This window comes from Terrapene carolina, unplaced genomic scaffold (genome assembly GCF_002925995.2).
Source record: "Terrapene carolina triunguis isolate 2854851 unplaced genomic scaffold, T_m_triunguis-2.0 Scaffold31, whole genome shotgun sequence".
Lineage (NCBI taxonomy): Eukaryota > Metazoa > Chordata > Testudines > Emydidae > Terrapene > Terrapene triunguis.
Window position 1 is genome coordinate 6638195 of NW_020664382.1, and position 13500 is coordinate 6651694.

The window sequence follows — 13500 nt, forward strand, 5'->3', positions numbered from 1 at the left end:
GGCTGTAGCCCACGAAAGCTTATGCTCTAATAAATTTGTTAGTCTCTAAGGTGCCACAAGTACTCCTGTTCTTTTTGTTAGGGAGTGCTTGTTTTTTCCCTTCTGTAAGAGGGCAGCCCTACTAGAGCGCCCTCATGTGGCAAGCACACCTGCCTTAGTTTTCCCTCCTTCTGAGTCCCCAGAAATAGTCCTAAGCATCTGCCCAAATATACACGTAGCCTGTGTGGAGTTCATGTATTCCAAAAGTACTGTGCCCGTAAATCATAACAGAACCTGTCCGAGCACCATAAACCAGCAGTCCCCCAACATAGTCCAAACAGTAAGAGCAATATACAACCCTGCCATTTCTCACCACAGCCCCAGCTTTCTTCACCACACCCCAGCACTCAGCCTAGTCCTCTCCTGTCCTGGTACCAGGAGAGCCAGCCCTGCCCTTCCAGCTGGGATGCACCCCTGCTTTTCCTAGTGGGAACCCCCTCAGCCTCTATGCTGGGCGCATCCTAACCAGTGGAGCATCACCTCTCATGGTGCCTCTGGGCCCAGCTCTCCAGCCCTGGAGATGTCAGCGGGTAAGTCCCTCCACTGCACCCCTGCCTTGAGCCCTCTCTGTCCCTTGGCTCTGGCTCAGAGCCAGCAGGCATCTCCCTCTGCTGCTCTTCCTGCCTTCAGCCCTTTCCAGCCCTTGCTCTCTGGCTTGAAGACACCAGTCAGCAATTCCCCCTTGCTGCTTTCCTTCACTTTGAAAACACCTTCTGCTTCCTTCCGGGACATTCTCCAGTCCCTCTGGCCTCTGGCAGCTCTCACCTGCCTCTGTCTGAACCATTCTGCTCTGACTCACTGGGACTCTATTTCCTAACTTCCTTCAGGGACTTCACTGGGTCTCTCCTTGATCCTTTTTAGCCTCCAGCTGCAATCCTGGGCTTAATCGGCCAAATAGGAGAACTTGCTCTGGCACAGGGCTCTGGACCTACTTCATTTACTGGGGCCAGCCGCCCAGTGACATCCCCTGTCCCACCCATTTTTAAAGAAGAAGTAGTTGGAATTGTTCATGTGTTATTTTACAAAATTGCAGTGGGGGGCCTTAAAAACTGGAGGATTATGATCCCCAGTAGTTAGAGGCACTGCGGGATTTGCCTCCTCAAGACTCATTTCTGCGGCAATGCCTAAAAGAAAGTAGCTAACTGACAAATTAGTGCTACATAGGGGGGAAGCTGGGGACTGGTGATACACAGAAAATAAATAAAAAGCAGAACTAACACTAGAACTTCTAGCCATCACCTTGGCCTGTTGTGTCTCATCCTCCCCAATATTTGTGTTTCTTTTTTGTCTCTCACATTATAGGCTGCCCACTTTGTAGAGACTGTATCTTCTTACATAGCTGTAGAACACCCAGCATATTTTGGCAACTGTTGCAATAATAATAATTAATAATAAGCGTAGGGAATTCCGCAAAAACTGCAGTAAAGGTAAATTAATATGGTGCAATTAAGAGTAACCTTTTGAAAGGTTGCCACTCTAGCCCATATTGTGCTCTAAAACCTAAGGAACTGATGCTACTGCAGGAATTGTGTGGAGCTGCACGCATTTCATGGTCCCATGGGAGACGAGGCTCAGACTCCTCTAGAACTCCTTGAACAGTTTGAACATTTCACAAAACCTCAGAAGTGCTGAAATAAATGTAAATATTGGGGTATGATGCCAGTGCTGAAGGTGGCTTTTATGAAGAGTGAGTAGCTTTGGCAGTGCCATGAAAACATGATGTGCACCATAGCCCAATGTGGCCTTCATTTACACCAGTTCATATAGTGGAAGGGCTACATGAGGTAATCTAGGGGCTCCACACAATCAGAGATTTCAAGACAACAGTGTGCCGTGAAGTGCATATGAGGGGGGGGTATCTTGCGGCTCCCACGGAGGAAGGCAGTGAAGTCGATGTGGAACAGACAGCTCAACCTTAAGCATGTAAAGACAATGGAGTGGTGGCAGCCACTGGAATTCTCAGCCAAAAGACCCATTGTCAACCATTGCAAATCTAGTGTGAGGTTTTCAAAGCCGCAGCGGGGATTTGGATGCCCAGTTCCCATTCATTTCCAATTTTCAAGCCCTTAGGTGGCTTTAAAAATCCTGTCCCTAAAATTTGTGCCCACTTCCATGAATCCCAAACATCTCCTCACCGTTACATTGGGAAATGGCTCTGTGGTTTGACAGAGCAACCTAGTAGTTTCCACCATGTGTCATGCTCAGGGGAAGCACCCTGTATAATGAAATAGCTGAGGGTGGAATTTTTACAGTTTGCTCTGTAATTTTCCAGTTCCTCATCTTCCAGCACTGAGAAGCGTTAAAATATTTGCCTTGTGTGTCTGCTGCTGCCAGCGATGACCTTGCCCTTTGGAAAGTGCTACCTTCTCAAAGCCACTGACTAATCCTTTCAGCTGCTGAGAGGTGACACAGCTTTCCAAAGTGCTGCTGTAGGCTGGGATTTAAGGCTTGTCTTTGTGATTTGTTGGGCCCCAAGTTGGTAGGAAAGGGAGAGAGTGATGGAGCCATGTTGGTCATGCTGCTGGATGGGAGATCAGGTCAAATCAGTGCAAGATTGTAGGGCCCCAGTCTGTCCTTTGTGCACCTGGGGTTGGAAGGAGTAAACGGAAGATGGAAGATGACGAGGGTGGCAGTGGATGAAGCGGAGAAAGGAATGTGAGTGAGAGAAAAAATGAAAAGAACTTTGCAAAATGTCTACATTTTTTTCCTGAGGCCTAAAACTTCCCTCCTCTCAGCCCATTGCCCCTGTTCAGCAAGAAACCTCTCTGAATGAACGTGTCTAATCAAGACCATTCCTGACTTACTCACACTGGCAGAGAGAGAAATTCGCACTATGAGAACTGCTTCCCTTTGGAAAGTTTGGCAAATCATGAAGGCGGTGGGGAAAAAGCAAATGAATACTGGAGTCAGTGAAGCTTTGTAAAGTAGTTGATGGCCCTAGTCATTTCTTATCTCCCTCTGGGATGACATTAGTAAGCCCCTGCTTAGCCATTGAGATGGGATCCCAGCCTTCTTTCATCCCATCTTTTGGGCCAGGTGTTCCCGTTAAGGTGCTAGCCAGGATGGTGGAGGAGTTGCAAAGCTTGACACTATGTGACTGGTAGAAATTTTTGCATGTGACTGACAGACATTTTTGCAACTTGAGAGAAATGGCTGGCAACTGCAGAGGCTGTTTCACATTTTGTCTGACTCATGTTATTATGGAATTTTAACTGATACAGATATCTGGCTAAGCAACTGCTTGCTACTTGTATATACTTGTGGGTGACTCCCTTTTACCCATTGACCCTTGTGCTGTAAAATCATTTCTGGAAGGCAAGATGTCAAGATAATAAGACTTTTTAGCTAGGTATGTATTGTTTGTGGGAATGAAACATTATTTTCCCGTGGTGCCTTTGGAATTTACCCTAGTTTAGACAGGGGCCTCCAGGTAAAATGCACCCAAATCTAGTCAAGGGGGTACCTATTACCTTGCTGAATACTGATGCATCATTCTCAATCCTGACTCGCACCATAAAGTACTGACTCACATCCTGCAGCTCCTTGCTGAAGCTTCCAGTAAACACACTATGTCATAGTGAGATTTGGCTCACACTGCTCCACTTGGCTAAGATCAGACTGTAATGTCTGATCTGCAATGACACACTGAGTGCTGTCTCACTCTGTACTATGGTGGCACAAACCAGCTCCAAAGGCAGATTGTATCCTACCAAACACAGACAAGACAGAAATTCACATAATCATTAAGCAAGTTCTCTTCATTCTCATAGGCACAGTGGTACCAGCTATCTGATTTCCATATCTGATTGACCACTTAAACTTAAAACTTCCAATCTCTTTAAGGAATTAGTTTTACACCACAATGATTAAGAAGTTTCAGATTGTAAGATCATTTTTTACCTTAGAAATGAGTGGGTGAATAAAACAGACCCCACCCTCTACCACAACAAAGGGACCAAATCCTCAGCGTGGGTAAATTGGCACAGTTCTAGGGAAGTCTGTGGAACTGTGCTGATTTACACCAGCTGAGCACCTCGCTTTATTTTGCTGTGCATTTTGAAGTGTAAGTCTGCTCTGAAAAGTGGTTCTATAGAAACGGCATCATGGAGCTCTGTGTTTGTTGTGTCTCACTGATTTCTATGTCGTGTGTGCTCAGTTTACAGGTAAAAAGCTATTTGGGAAGTTTTTTAATGACTGTCCCACAAAATCACTTTGGGCTCTGAAGCCAAGCTGAGTTCTCGCCTCCTCATGCATCCTCGCCATTAATAAAGGTTCTGTAGGCCAAATTTGGCCTTGATTTATATCTGTGCAACTCCATTGCCTGGCAGGTATTTGCTCACTCTTGTTCTGCAGTGCTAACAAACAGTAAAAAAAGAGAAAAAGTCCCTAAAGTCAGCAAATGAGACTGAATACCCACAGGGAACAGATCTGCTAAGTAAGAAGGCACTACCTTTACACAGTCACCTTTCAAAGTACAGTTGTACTTAAAGCAACTGCACCAGAGGTGTTGTGGTTTGTACGGGACTAAAGAGTGTTACAAGTATTATATAAATGGCTTAGACAGTTCTTAGGATAGTTGCATGGCATTTTGCATGTGGGCTCAAAGCCAACCTTACTACCGTTTGCAATCATGGGTCATACAGTACTAGAAAATCACTACTGTTGAGGCATGATACTTCTGTAGTGCAATTATTTGGTGTCAAGCACACATTAGCTGGAATATGTGCTAACAATTATGGGGCAATGCAAAAAGTTCTCCAGCACCACCTGTTAACAAACCATTGACAGTGAAATCTCAGGTCAGAAGGCAGAATTATCAACATTCTGTGAAGATGCCAACCTTCTGCAAATTAGGCTTTGATTTTCCACTGCAACAATCCTTAGAAAAATGCTATATATGAGACCCCAAGAAGCAACATGGGAGGAAAGAGATTTTAACCCTCTTACCTGAGTCTTTTACCAAAGCTTATTTTATTAATCATTAAACTGTATACAACATTGGCACTGTTTAATTATGAGGGTGTTTTTTAAAAAACCAAACACCACAACTTTTTCATGGCACTACAACATGACGAGGCATGAAAGATGGTCCGATACATCATGCTTAATAGCTTGGTAGGCAGGAGCCCAAGAGCTAGTGACTACACAACAAGGTGTGAATTACTGTGCTGTAATTATTGCCCTGGAGTGTTTTATTGCAATTAGTAACTGTTTTCATTTTTTAAAATATATTTTCTCCTATGATGAAAAGCAGAAATGAAAGTACATGCTAATAGAAGAAATGCAGGAAGAATTGGGCCCAGATCCTCAGATTGGTGTAAACAGCTTCAGCTCCACTGACTTCATGCTGTTTTGCTCTCCTTTTAAATAATTCTGCAATCCTATTTGGCATTAAGACCCCAAAGGCCCTATTATTTTCTCTGAAGTTAAACTGGAGTACCTCTAGCTCTCTCTGCAGATTCTTTTGGAGACACTGTGGTTTGGGAAGAAACTCAGATTTTTTTAAAGCAGGTTTTCATACATTTAACTTTCTCTCTCTCTCTCTCACACACACACACACACACACACACACACACACACACACCAACTTCCCCACTCCAGGTTGCTACATTTTGAAACATTTAAATCTTTACTCTGATTGTGAAGAGAATGGTGAGTTGGCGGGGGGGGGAATTATATTTCTTTAAACTGTGGCAGTTTGCGGTTCCAGTTTCAGTTAAGATAAACTGAAAGTTCACCATTGGGTCCTAAAGAAAGAAGGATATCAGAAATATTTCCAGCTCCCTTTGAAGTCAGTGGAAATGCGCCCATTGACCTTCGTGGGAGTTGAACAAAGCCCTAAATACTGAAACAGTGGCAGAAGTCACCACCAAACCTACAGAATTTTCCAGTGCTATTTTCATTGCTTTATTTGGTAGTAAATGACTGAAGGAAGAGGCAGATGGGGTCAGTGAGTGTCTAACCCAGATATTGTGGTTATGCTGCATTAGCATAATTGAATGGTATGCAATTTGTTAACCAATCAGAGCTCTTCATTTTTAAAGCCATTCTAGGACAACTACTAACGAAAATTATGTGTTTGGGAATTCAAGTAACAAAATATAAGGTTGATTTTTGGCAGTTAGATTTTTTTTTTTACTTGATGAAGACTTAGATGGGTTATGGGGTTAGTAATGGGATACAGAGCCTTTCATCTCTCGGTCACTGCTTCAAATCCTTCTCAGGTCAATAGTAATTGACAGTGGATCTTGAATGAGCTAGATCAAAATATTGGTAGCCTCTGTCCAGTTGCTAATGGGCATGTGCCTGCATCACAAAATATACCACTCTTGGGTTTCTGGCCAGGGCACAGCACTGAGGCAGTTGTACTGGCATTAAAAGAGGGGTAGAGTTCATATTTCAGTCTTCAGACTGCTGACTCCTTCAGTTTTAGACACAATCAGTGAGAAGGTGGTGCTGACCCATCTACATGGCATAACTGGAATAGGTGGTGTGACAATGCCTCCCATCATTCCTCTCCATGAAGAGCCAGAGAATGATGAGAGGTAGCTGCTGCTCCTTCCCAAAGGCACTCACATGTCAATCCCCATAGGTAGAGATCCTTCCTCACTCTTCTTCAATACCTACAGGCCAAGACAGAGCATCTGAGAGCAGGAGATAAGTATGCTGAGTCATGGGGGTTCCGCTGTGAAACCAACTTCCAGGGCAGATTAGACTAATTCAGAGTATGACCACTTTTAGGGCATGCTACAAGATCCTTCCCTCTTTGAAATAGTTTTCCTACCATTACTGGAAATGGTGGTGAAGGAAAAAAGAAGCAAATACAAATGAAGTGGAGCTTCCTCCCTCCAAGGAAGGAAGAAAAGCAGAGAGTCCAGGAAGCTCACTAGGGACCTTCTTCTGCAGTGGTGTGGGTATTAGAAAACCCTTCAGATAAAATAGGTAAACAAAAATTGGCTTCTGGGATAGCAGTCTCAGCAGATTCACCAATGACTGAATGGGCAAGAAGACTGAACTATACAGTTTCCCTGCTAGAGTTGGTCCTTCCAGGATCCAATTATCCTGGTACTCAGGTGAATAGACATATTGAAATCAGTGGGACTAGACTGATTTAGTAGGTTTAATCTGCAAGTGGCCTTACAAGTAATTTTTAAAAAGGCCAGGTTACTCCACTCTGCTTTTGGATAAATCTCCACTTCCAAACAAATGAAAGAAACGAAATATAAATCTCATCTCCATAATTCGCAACAAACCTCCAAATGTGGTTTCTTATGGAAGCTCTATGTCCTTCACCTCGAACTTGAGAACATTTCTTTCCATGCTGGTATCCATTCTGTGCATAATATCAGCTTTTTGCCACTCTGATATTTGCTTCTTTCAAAGAGACAATTAGTCAGTTTGAGCGGTAGGAGAAAATTCTCACTGCTGGGAAAACTACTGAGAAACCCCAGATTTGTGGAAAAAAGAGACAATTTCCATTCTTGCTTTGTGTTTTTTCCTGAAAGTAAAAAGGCAGCTTGTGCAGATGGGGAAAATGCCAGTTCCAGATGTGGACGCTCACGTGGCAAAAAGAGGTGGTTCCTACGATGGACGAACTGCTTTGGACAAATATAAATACTGCCCCTCATCCCTGCTACAAATCTTTGACCCCATACTTAAGCCAAACTAGTTCCGAGGCTAAAAAATAATTGGTTAACTTTCTTCTCTATTTAAAAAAAAACTGTTTGCATTTCCAGATTTCACCTAGAAGCACCAGAAATCATGAAATATCCTATCTTCCAATTTTTCAGTTCCAAGAGGCTTGCACAAGAACTCCTAATTCTGAAGTTCATCCAGCTCTAGTAGTTTCATTCATCTCTAGTAACAGACCTTCCGTAATCACTGTAATCACTATCTCTAACAAAATAAATTGTCACAGAACTAAGACTGGAATTTTCAAGTAAGCCAAAGGGCATTAGACACCCACATCCTTTTGAACTTGGCACCTAACTCCCTTAGGATCCTTTGAAAATCCCAGTCTAAATTGTCACAATTTAGCATAGCTGTCTTCTACTCAGTGACACGTGAGTCTTACTTTTGTGGCACAGGAGCAACAACACTGCACGACTGAAATACTAATGTACCTCAACCATGAACAGTTTGTGCATTGACACTTTCACCTTGGGAAGCTTAATCCGCTTTTCCCTGACCACCATAAATGTGAATTATCAAAAAGCTTCTACTGATCAAAAATCGCAGCAGCACAAATAACATTTTAAAGAGCGATTCATCTGAAGGTGTCTTAACAAAGGGGAATGTTTGAAGTAAATTGTGAACTGAAGCGAATGATAAGTTTCTGTATAAACCATTTGGTTCAGTTCCTATGTTTGATCATGGTGTTTAGAGACTAAAAATAACCTCTCTCTCAATACTTCTTTTCCTTTGCAGATACAAGGCAAGTACAGCCATCTCCTCCATGGTCCTATGATCAGTCCTACCAATACTTGGGATCAATCGCCACGCCCTCAGTGCACCCTGCCACTCCAATTTCACCTGGGAGAGCTAGTGGAATGACATCCCTCACTGCGGAACTCTCAAGCCGACTCTCAAGTAAGTACCTAAAAGTTATTCACGCTAAACAGGTACCACCATAGCCATGTGGCAGTTTCCAAACCACAGTGATACCAGTGGTTGGAGCTTCTTAGCATCTTGTTACCTTTTTACTCAAATCGGGATGAAATACATTTTGAGTCTGCAAGAAAAAGTTTTCAAGTGTTTACTTGGCTTTGGCTAAGTGATGGAGAAATCCAGAATGTCACTGTCAAAAACCAGAAGAGAAATTAATTTTAGCTGCTTTGAAATGGGAGATATGCAGAACTATAAAAATAGTTTAGATAGCTGGAGAGCTGCAATATCTGCCAAGAAATGAATGCTGCAGATGTTTAATCTCTGCTTCCTTCCCTCACACTAAATTCAGAGCAGATCACAGCAGATTAGGGGCTTACAGCTGAACAGAGGATGGTGGTTTTTTTGACATTTTAAGTGTTGTGTTTTACTGTGTTATGTTATGTCTTTGTCAAATTGCACTGCAGAACTTTACAGGCCAACATAAAAATGTATCTCTAAATGAACACTTACCACCTGGTTTTGTATCATTTACCGCAGTCCATCTACTGACATTAACCCCCACCTCTTGAACCAACATTTGGGTGTTCACCATCATGAATTCTCTTTAAATGAATGGGAACCACACAACTAAAGTTCCTACATAGCTCTTTGGAACTTTACCCCTTGGCAGCAAATGTTGGCCTTGTTGGAGTAGGTAGAGATCCTTCTGACATCAGTGGGACCCCTTGAATGGCCTATAGTCTATGCTGCTGTTGGACTTATAGTGGGTTGTACCTGCTTAAAAATACTGTTTTCAATGATGCACTTTTTAATCACTTACCTATCCTTATCTGGGCTTCTCAGTAGAAATAGGTTATTTTGTTAAGGTTAGGGGACAGCTAGATATTAGAGCAGGCTGGAAATTGATAATGGATTTTTGTAAACAATTAAAACTTTATTTAAAAAAAAAATCTTCTGTGAAATGTTTTTGTTTTGTTTTTCATTGACAAGCTAAAACCAAAGCAATGAAACTTTTTGATTATTTTTGTTTTTTCTCCCTTTTTCTCTCCTTTTTTTCCTCCCATTGCCCCCTTTTCCATGAGCAAAATAAAAAAAGCGAGAAAGAAAAAACTGGGAAAAAAGTCATTTGCTGACTAACCAGAAATTTTCAAACAAAACTAAAATTGTCCAGGAAAGATTTTATTTACAAATGAAAAAACATTTTTTGGTTGAAAATTGTTTTGGAACCAAACATTTTGACCAGCTTTAACATACTCTGTGTGTGTGTGTGTGTTAAAGATGGTAGGAAAACTAATTTAAATTCTTTTTTTTAAAGACCTATTTTGCCCCCATTTTTTTCCAGTTCGTACATGCGTATAGGTGTCTATGTAAAGGGAACACTCTTTCATCTTCCCTTACCACTCCAGCATAACATTATCACAGGAAAATCACTTACAACTCCAACAGATAAAGAAATACACCACATGCCCTGAGTTCATCTCACTCAGACAGTATTACAAAACCTTAACTCTGACCGCAAGGAAATTCATTTATAGTTACTATAGAAATACGCACATGAGGTTACTGTATGATGAGTTATTTTCTGTGGGAAACTGTGAGATTGGTGAACAGGTTTTACATTACAGCACATCAGATGAATTTGGGGGGTGTAATTTGTTTCTGTATCTATTGGAGGTGGAAGTGGTTTCTCTGTGGAGATGCAGAATCTGTCAGTGACCAGAGTTAGTGTGATATCTGAGTGCTTCTTTCACTTGCAGTTTCCTTGCTTTCATGGGTCTAGTTGGGTGGGTTTTGCCTTCAAGCAACCTTAACTGGTTTGTAATTAAGTTTTTTGTTTGTGGGATATTATTTATATTTTAAATACTCTTCCGTATTAACATAAAATATCTCTTTGTATCATTGTAACTCCCCCAGTAAAACCCACACTTGCACACCAAAACACTCTAAGGAACTAAGAAAGGTTAAAAAACCCATTGAAGAAATCTGGCTATGACAAGCTTTCAGAACCTGACACTAGTAGTATGTCTGCTCTACCTTTCAATCCAGTCAGAGCAGACTGCTTTGTTTTCCTTCTTCCACATACTAGTGCTTCCTTCTGCACACACACTCCTTTCATACAGTATCCACCCCTTGTCTGAAAAGGGTTGTTTTCGGGAAAGTTTTCTTATTATTGTTATTTTGATAATACATAGCTGCCACATCAGAGGACTGACAGCTTCCATTCATCTGAGTCAGGATGAAGACCCTTTTAAGGAGGCCATTATCTGTTCAGGTTGTTTAATCCCTTTGGAGGAGGCGATGGTGGGCGGGAGCCCACTTTCATCTGTGTCAAACCAATGGGAGCAGAGTTTAGCTGTCATATCAGATGTTCAGCTCAGTCAGGTGTGAAAATTTCCATTTAAAAAAAACCACTTCAATCTTTTAATCCCAAAGTATCCTGCTTGGAAACAAATCTGCAATAGATGTCATTTTATGGACTTCTTAAAGCCAAGATTTTCAAAAGTCAGTAATGATTTCAGGAGACTCCATTTTTCAGTGCCCAACTTTCGGACACCTTAAAGAGGCCTGATTTTTCTTAACTTCAGTAAGGTTGATAGACAATGTGGACCACTATTATTAGTTGTAGTGTGCAGAACACACACATGTATACCTAAAAACAGACTCTGCTCCAAGGAGCTTTCGATCTTTAAGACAGACAAATAAGGCAGTTACAACAAGAGACTAAGCATTGGACTGAAAACCTGCAACACCTGCATTCAAGGTCCCATCTCTGCCAATGTGTGGTCCTTGGCAAGTTACTTAGCTTTGGTGTCTCAGTTTCCCCCTCTCCAAAACTACTTGTTACTATCGTGTTTCTACTTCACAAGGGCACTGTGATGACTATTTTGTTAATGTTTATAGAGCACTCTGAAGCTGTAAATATTGCGTAGGCTGTAAGTGCTATGAAAATAAACAAACAAATAAAAACCTATAGGGCAAGGGTAATCCCTCTTAGTTGCCCCTTTACTGAAATGAATTCAAAAGTTTCAGATAGCCAGTGTTACCAATACCCTATCACTGATCCGCCATGAGACAGATTGTCCTTTCGTGACTCATTAAAATCTTGTTCTTTCCATTTAAAATTGATTTGTTTTTCTTCTCTCAAAAACTAGGTGCTTCTGACCTAACAGCATTCAGTGATCCCAGGGTGGGACTTGATCGCCCATTCTCCACTCTTCCTTCAATTTCTGATCCTCGTATGCACTATCCTGGAGCATTCACCTACACCCCAACGCCTGTCAGTTCAGGAATAGGAATTGGTATGTCTGCTATGACCACTGCCACAAGATATCACACTTATCTCCCTCCTCCATATCCTGGTTCTTCTCAGTCTCAAGGTAGCCCATTTCAGACCAGCTCACCTTCTTACCATCTCTATTACGGGACATCAGCAGGGTCATACCAGTTCTCCATGATGTCTGGGGGAGATCGGTCACCCCCACGTATCCTCCCTCCTTGCACTAATGCTTCCACAGGGTCTACTCTCCTCAACCCCAATCTTCCAAACCAAAGCGATGTGGTGGAGGCAGAAGGTAGTCACAGCAACTCCCCTACTAACATGGGCACCACAGCAAGGCTGGAAGAAGCGGTATGGCGACCATATTGAATTAATTATAAGTAGAGATGGGCCAGGACTAAAGTGCTTTTTATCTGCTGATGCCCATAGGTATCCCATAAATACCTTTCTTGCCTGTGGGCACTGCCATGTTTATACATCACTTTCAGAAGCAAACGATCCAAAAGTCAGTACTTCAGGAATGATGTCATGGTGTTAGCCAATCAGTGAAGGGATGTCATTCGAGAAAAGTAGCCTTTTTCAAGGGCTGAACTTCTGGAAAGGAGAACATTTAAGTTGGTCTAGAGATAGGGAAGGTGGGTAGATAGACATACCAGTGGTCTCCAAACATCCTTGATTTTGGAGGTCTCCCAAAGTCCTAAAAAGTGCTTTAGTTCACTTCTAATTTTAAGACTTAAAATCTAACACAATCTTAGTGAGTATACTTAATCATATGGACGTGTTAGTTATAAGGAAGTATAGGAAGATTCCCAGAGGGAAACTGTGAATGCTTCTGATTTAGCAATGCTGTGAATGAGAAGTTTTATATCTTGGACATTGACTTTTTTACCAAGTTATATATTCCAAAGAATATGGATTTTTTTATTATTATTAATTTTTTAAGGATGCAACTCATCCTGCTTTGCATCTAACTTCTTTTATTTCTTTTTTGGCACCTTATATATTGCAAAAAGATTTCATTTTTTTTAAAAAAATCATGCTTGCTTCTTTATTGCTTTGTCAACTGAAAGAATCAGCCCCTTTTCAATGAGGTAATTTAACTTTTTTTCTTTTGGACTTTGTGTAATGCAATGGCTACAGCCTTAGGTCATTTTCAACTACTGTACTATTATGATTTCCTCAATATTTATGCTTGATGTTTAGACTTTCCTTATTTGTTGATACTATTATTATTTAAATATGCTCTTTTCTTTTGGTAGCAGCCAAAGTTAAATTTATAACATTGAAAAAAGGCTGAGATAACGATGGGTAACGTGTTGTCTAGTTATCTAGCCATATTGTTTACATTTTGCTCCATTTATTTAATTTGCCATTTGAAACCCTATAAAGTCATTCTTTTCCTCTGCTGGTCTTTCAACACCAACGGTCACTTGAAGGATCAGCAGTGTGGAAGTATATAATTTGTAAAGCAGACACAATGGTGTCAAGCATCTCTCTTCAACCAAATATATAGGGCCATATTCTGCTATTGATCCTGCCTGGGCTTCTTATTGACTTTAGTAGGAGTCAAGTATTCA

At 41.5% G+C, this 13500-nt stretch overlaps 1 protein-coding gene across 2 annotated transcripts in view; it reads left to right on the plus strand.

Annotated features, from left to right (window-relative positions):
* The window catches only part of LOC113405121 (runt-related transcription factor 1), an 82826-nt gene extending 69919 nt beyond the window's left edge, over positions 1–12907 (plus strand). For both annotated transcript variants that reach the window (XM_026652040.1, XM_026652047.1), the window contains 2 exons: positions 8467–8628; positions 11799–12907. In XM_026652040.1, the coding sequence (XP_026507825.1) occupies positions 8467–8628; positions 11799–12292 (656 nt within the window). In that variant the 3' untranslated portion in view covers positions 12293–12907. The remainder of the gene's footprint in view (positions 1–8466; positions 8629–11798) is intronic.
* Positions 12908–13500: the final 593 nt, after the last annotated feature.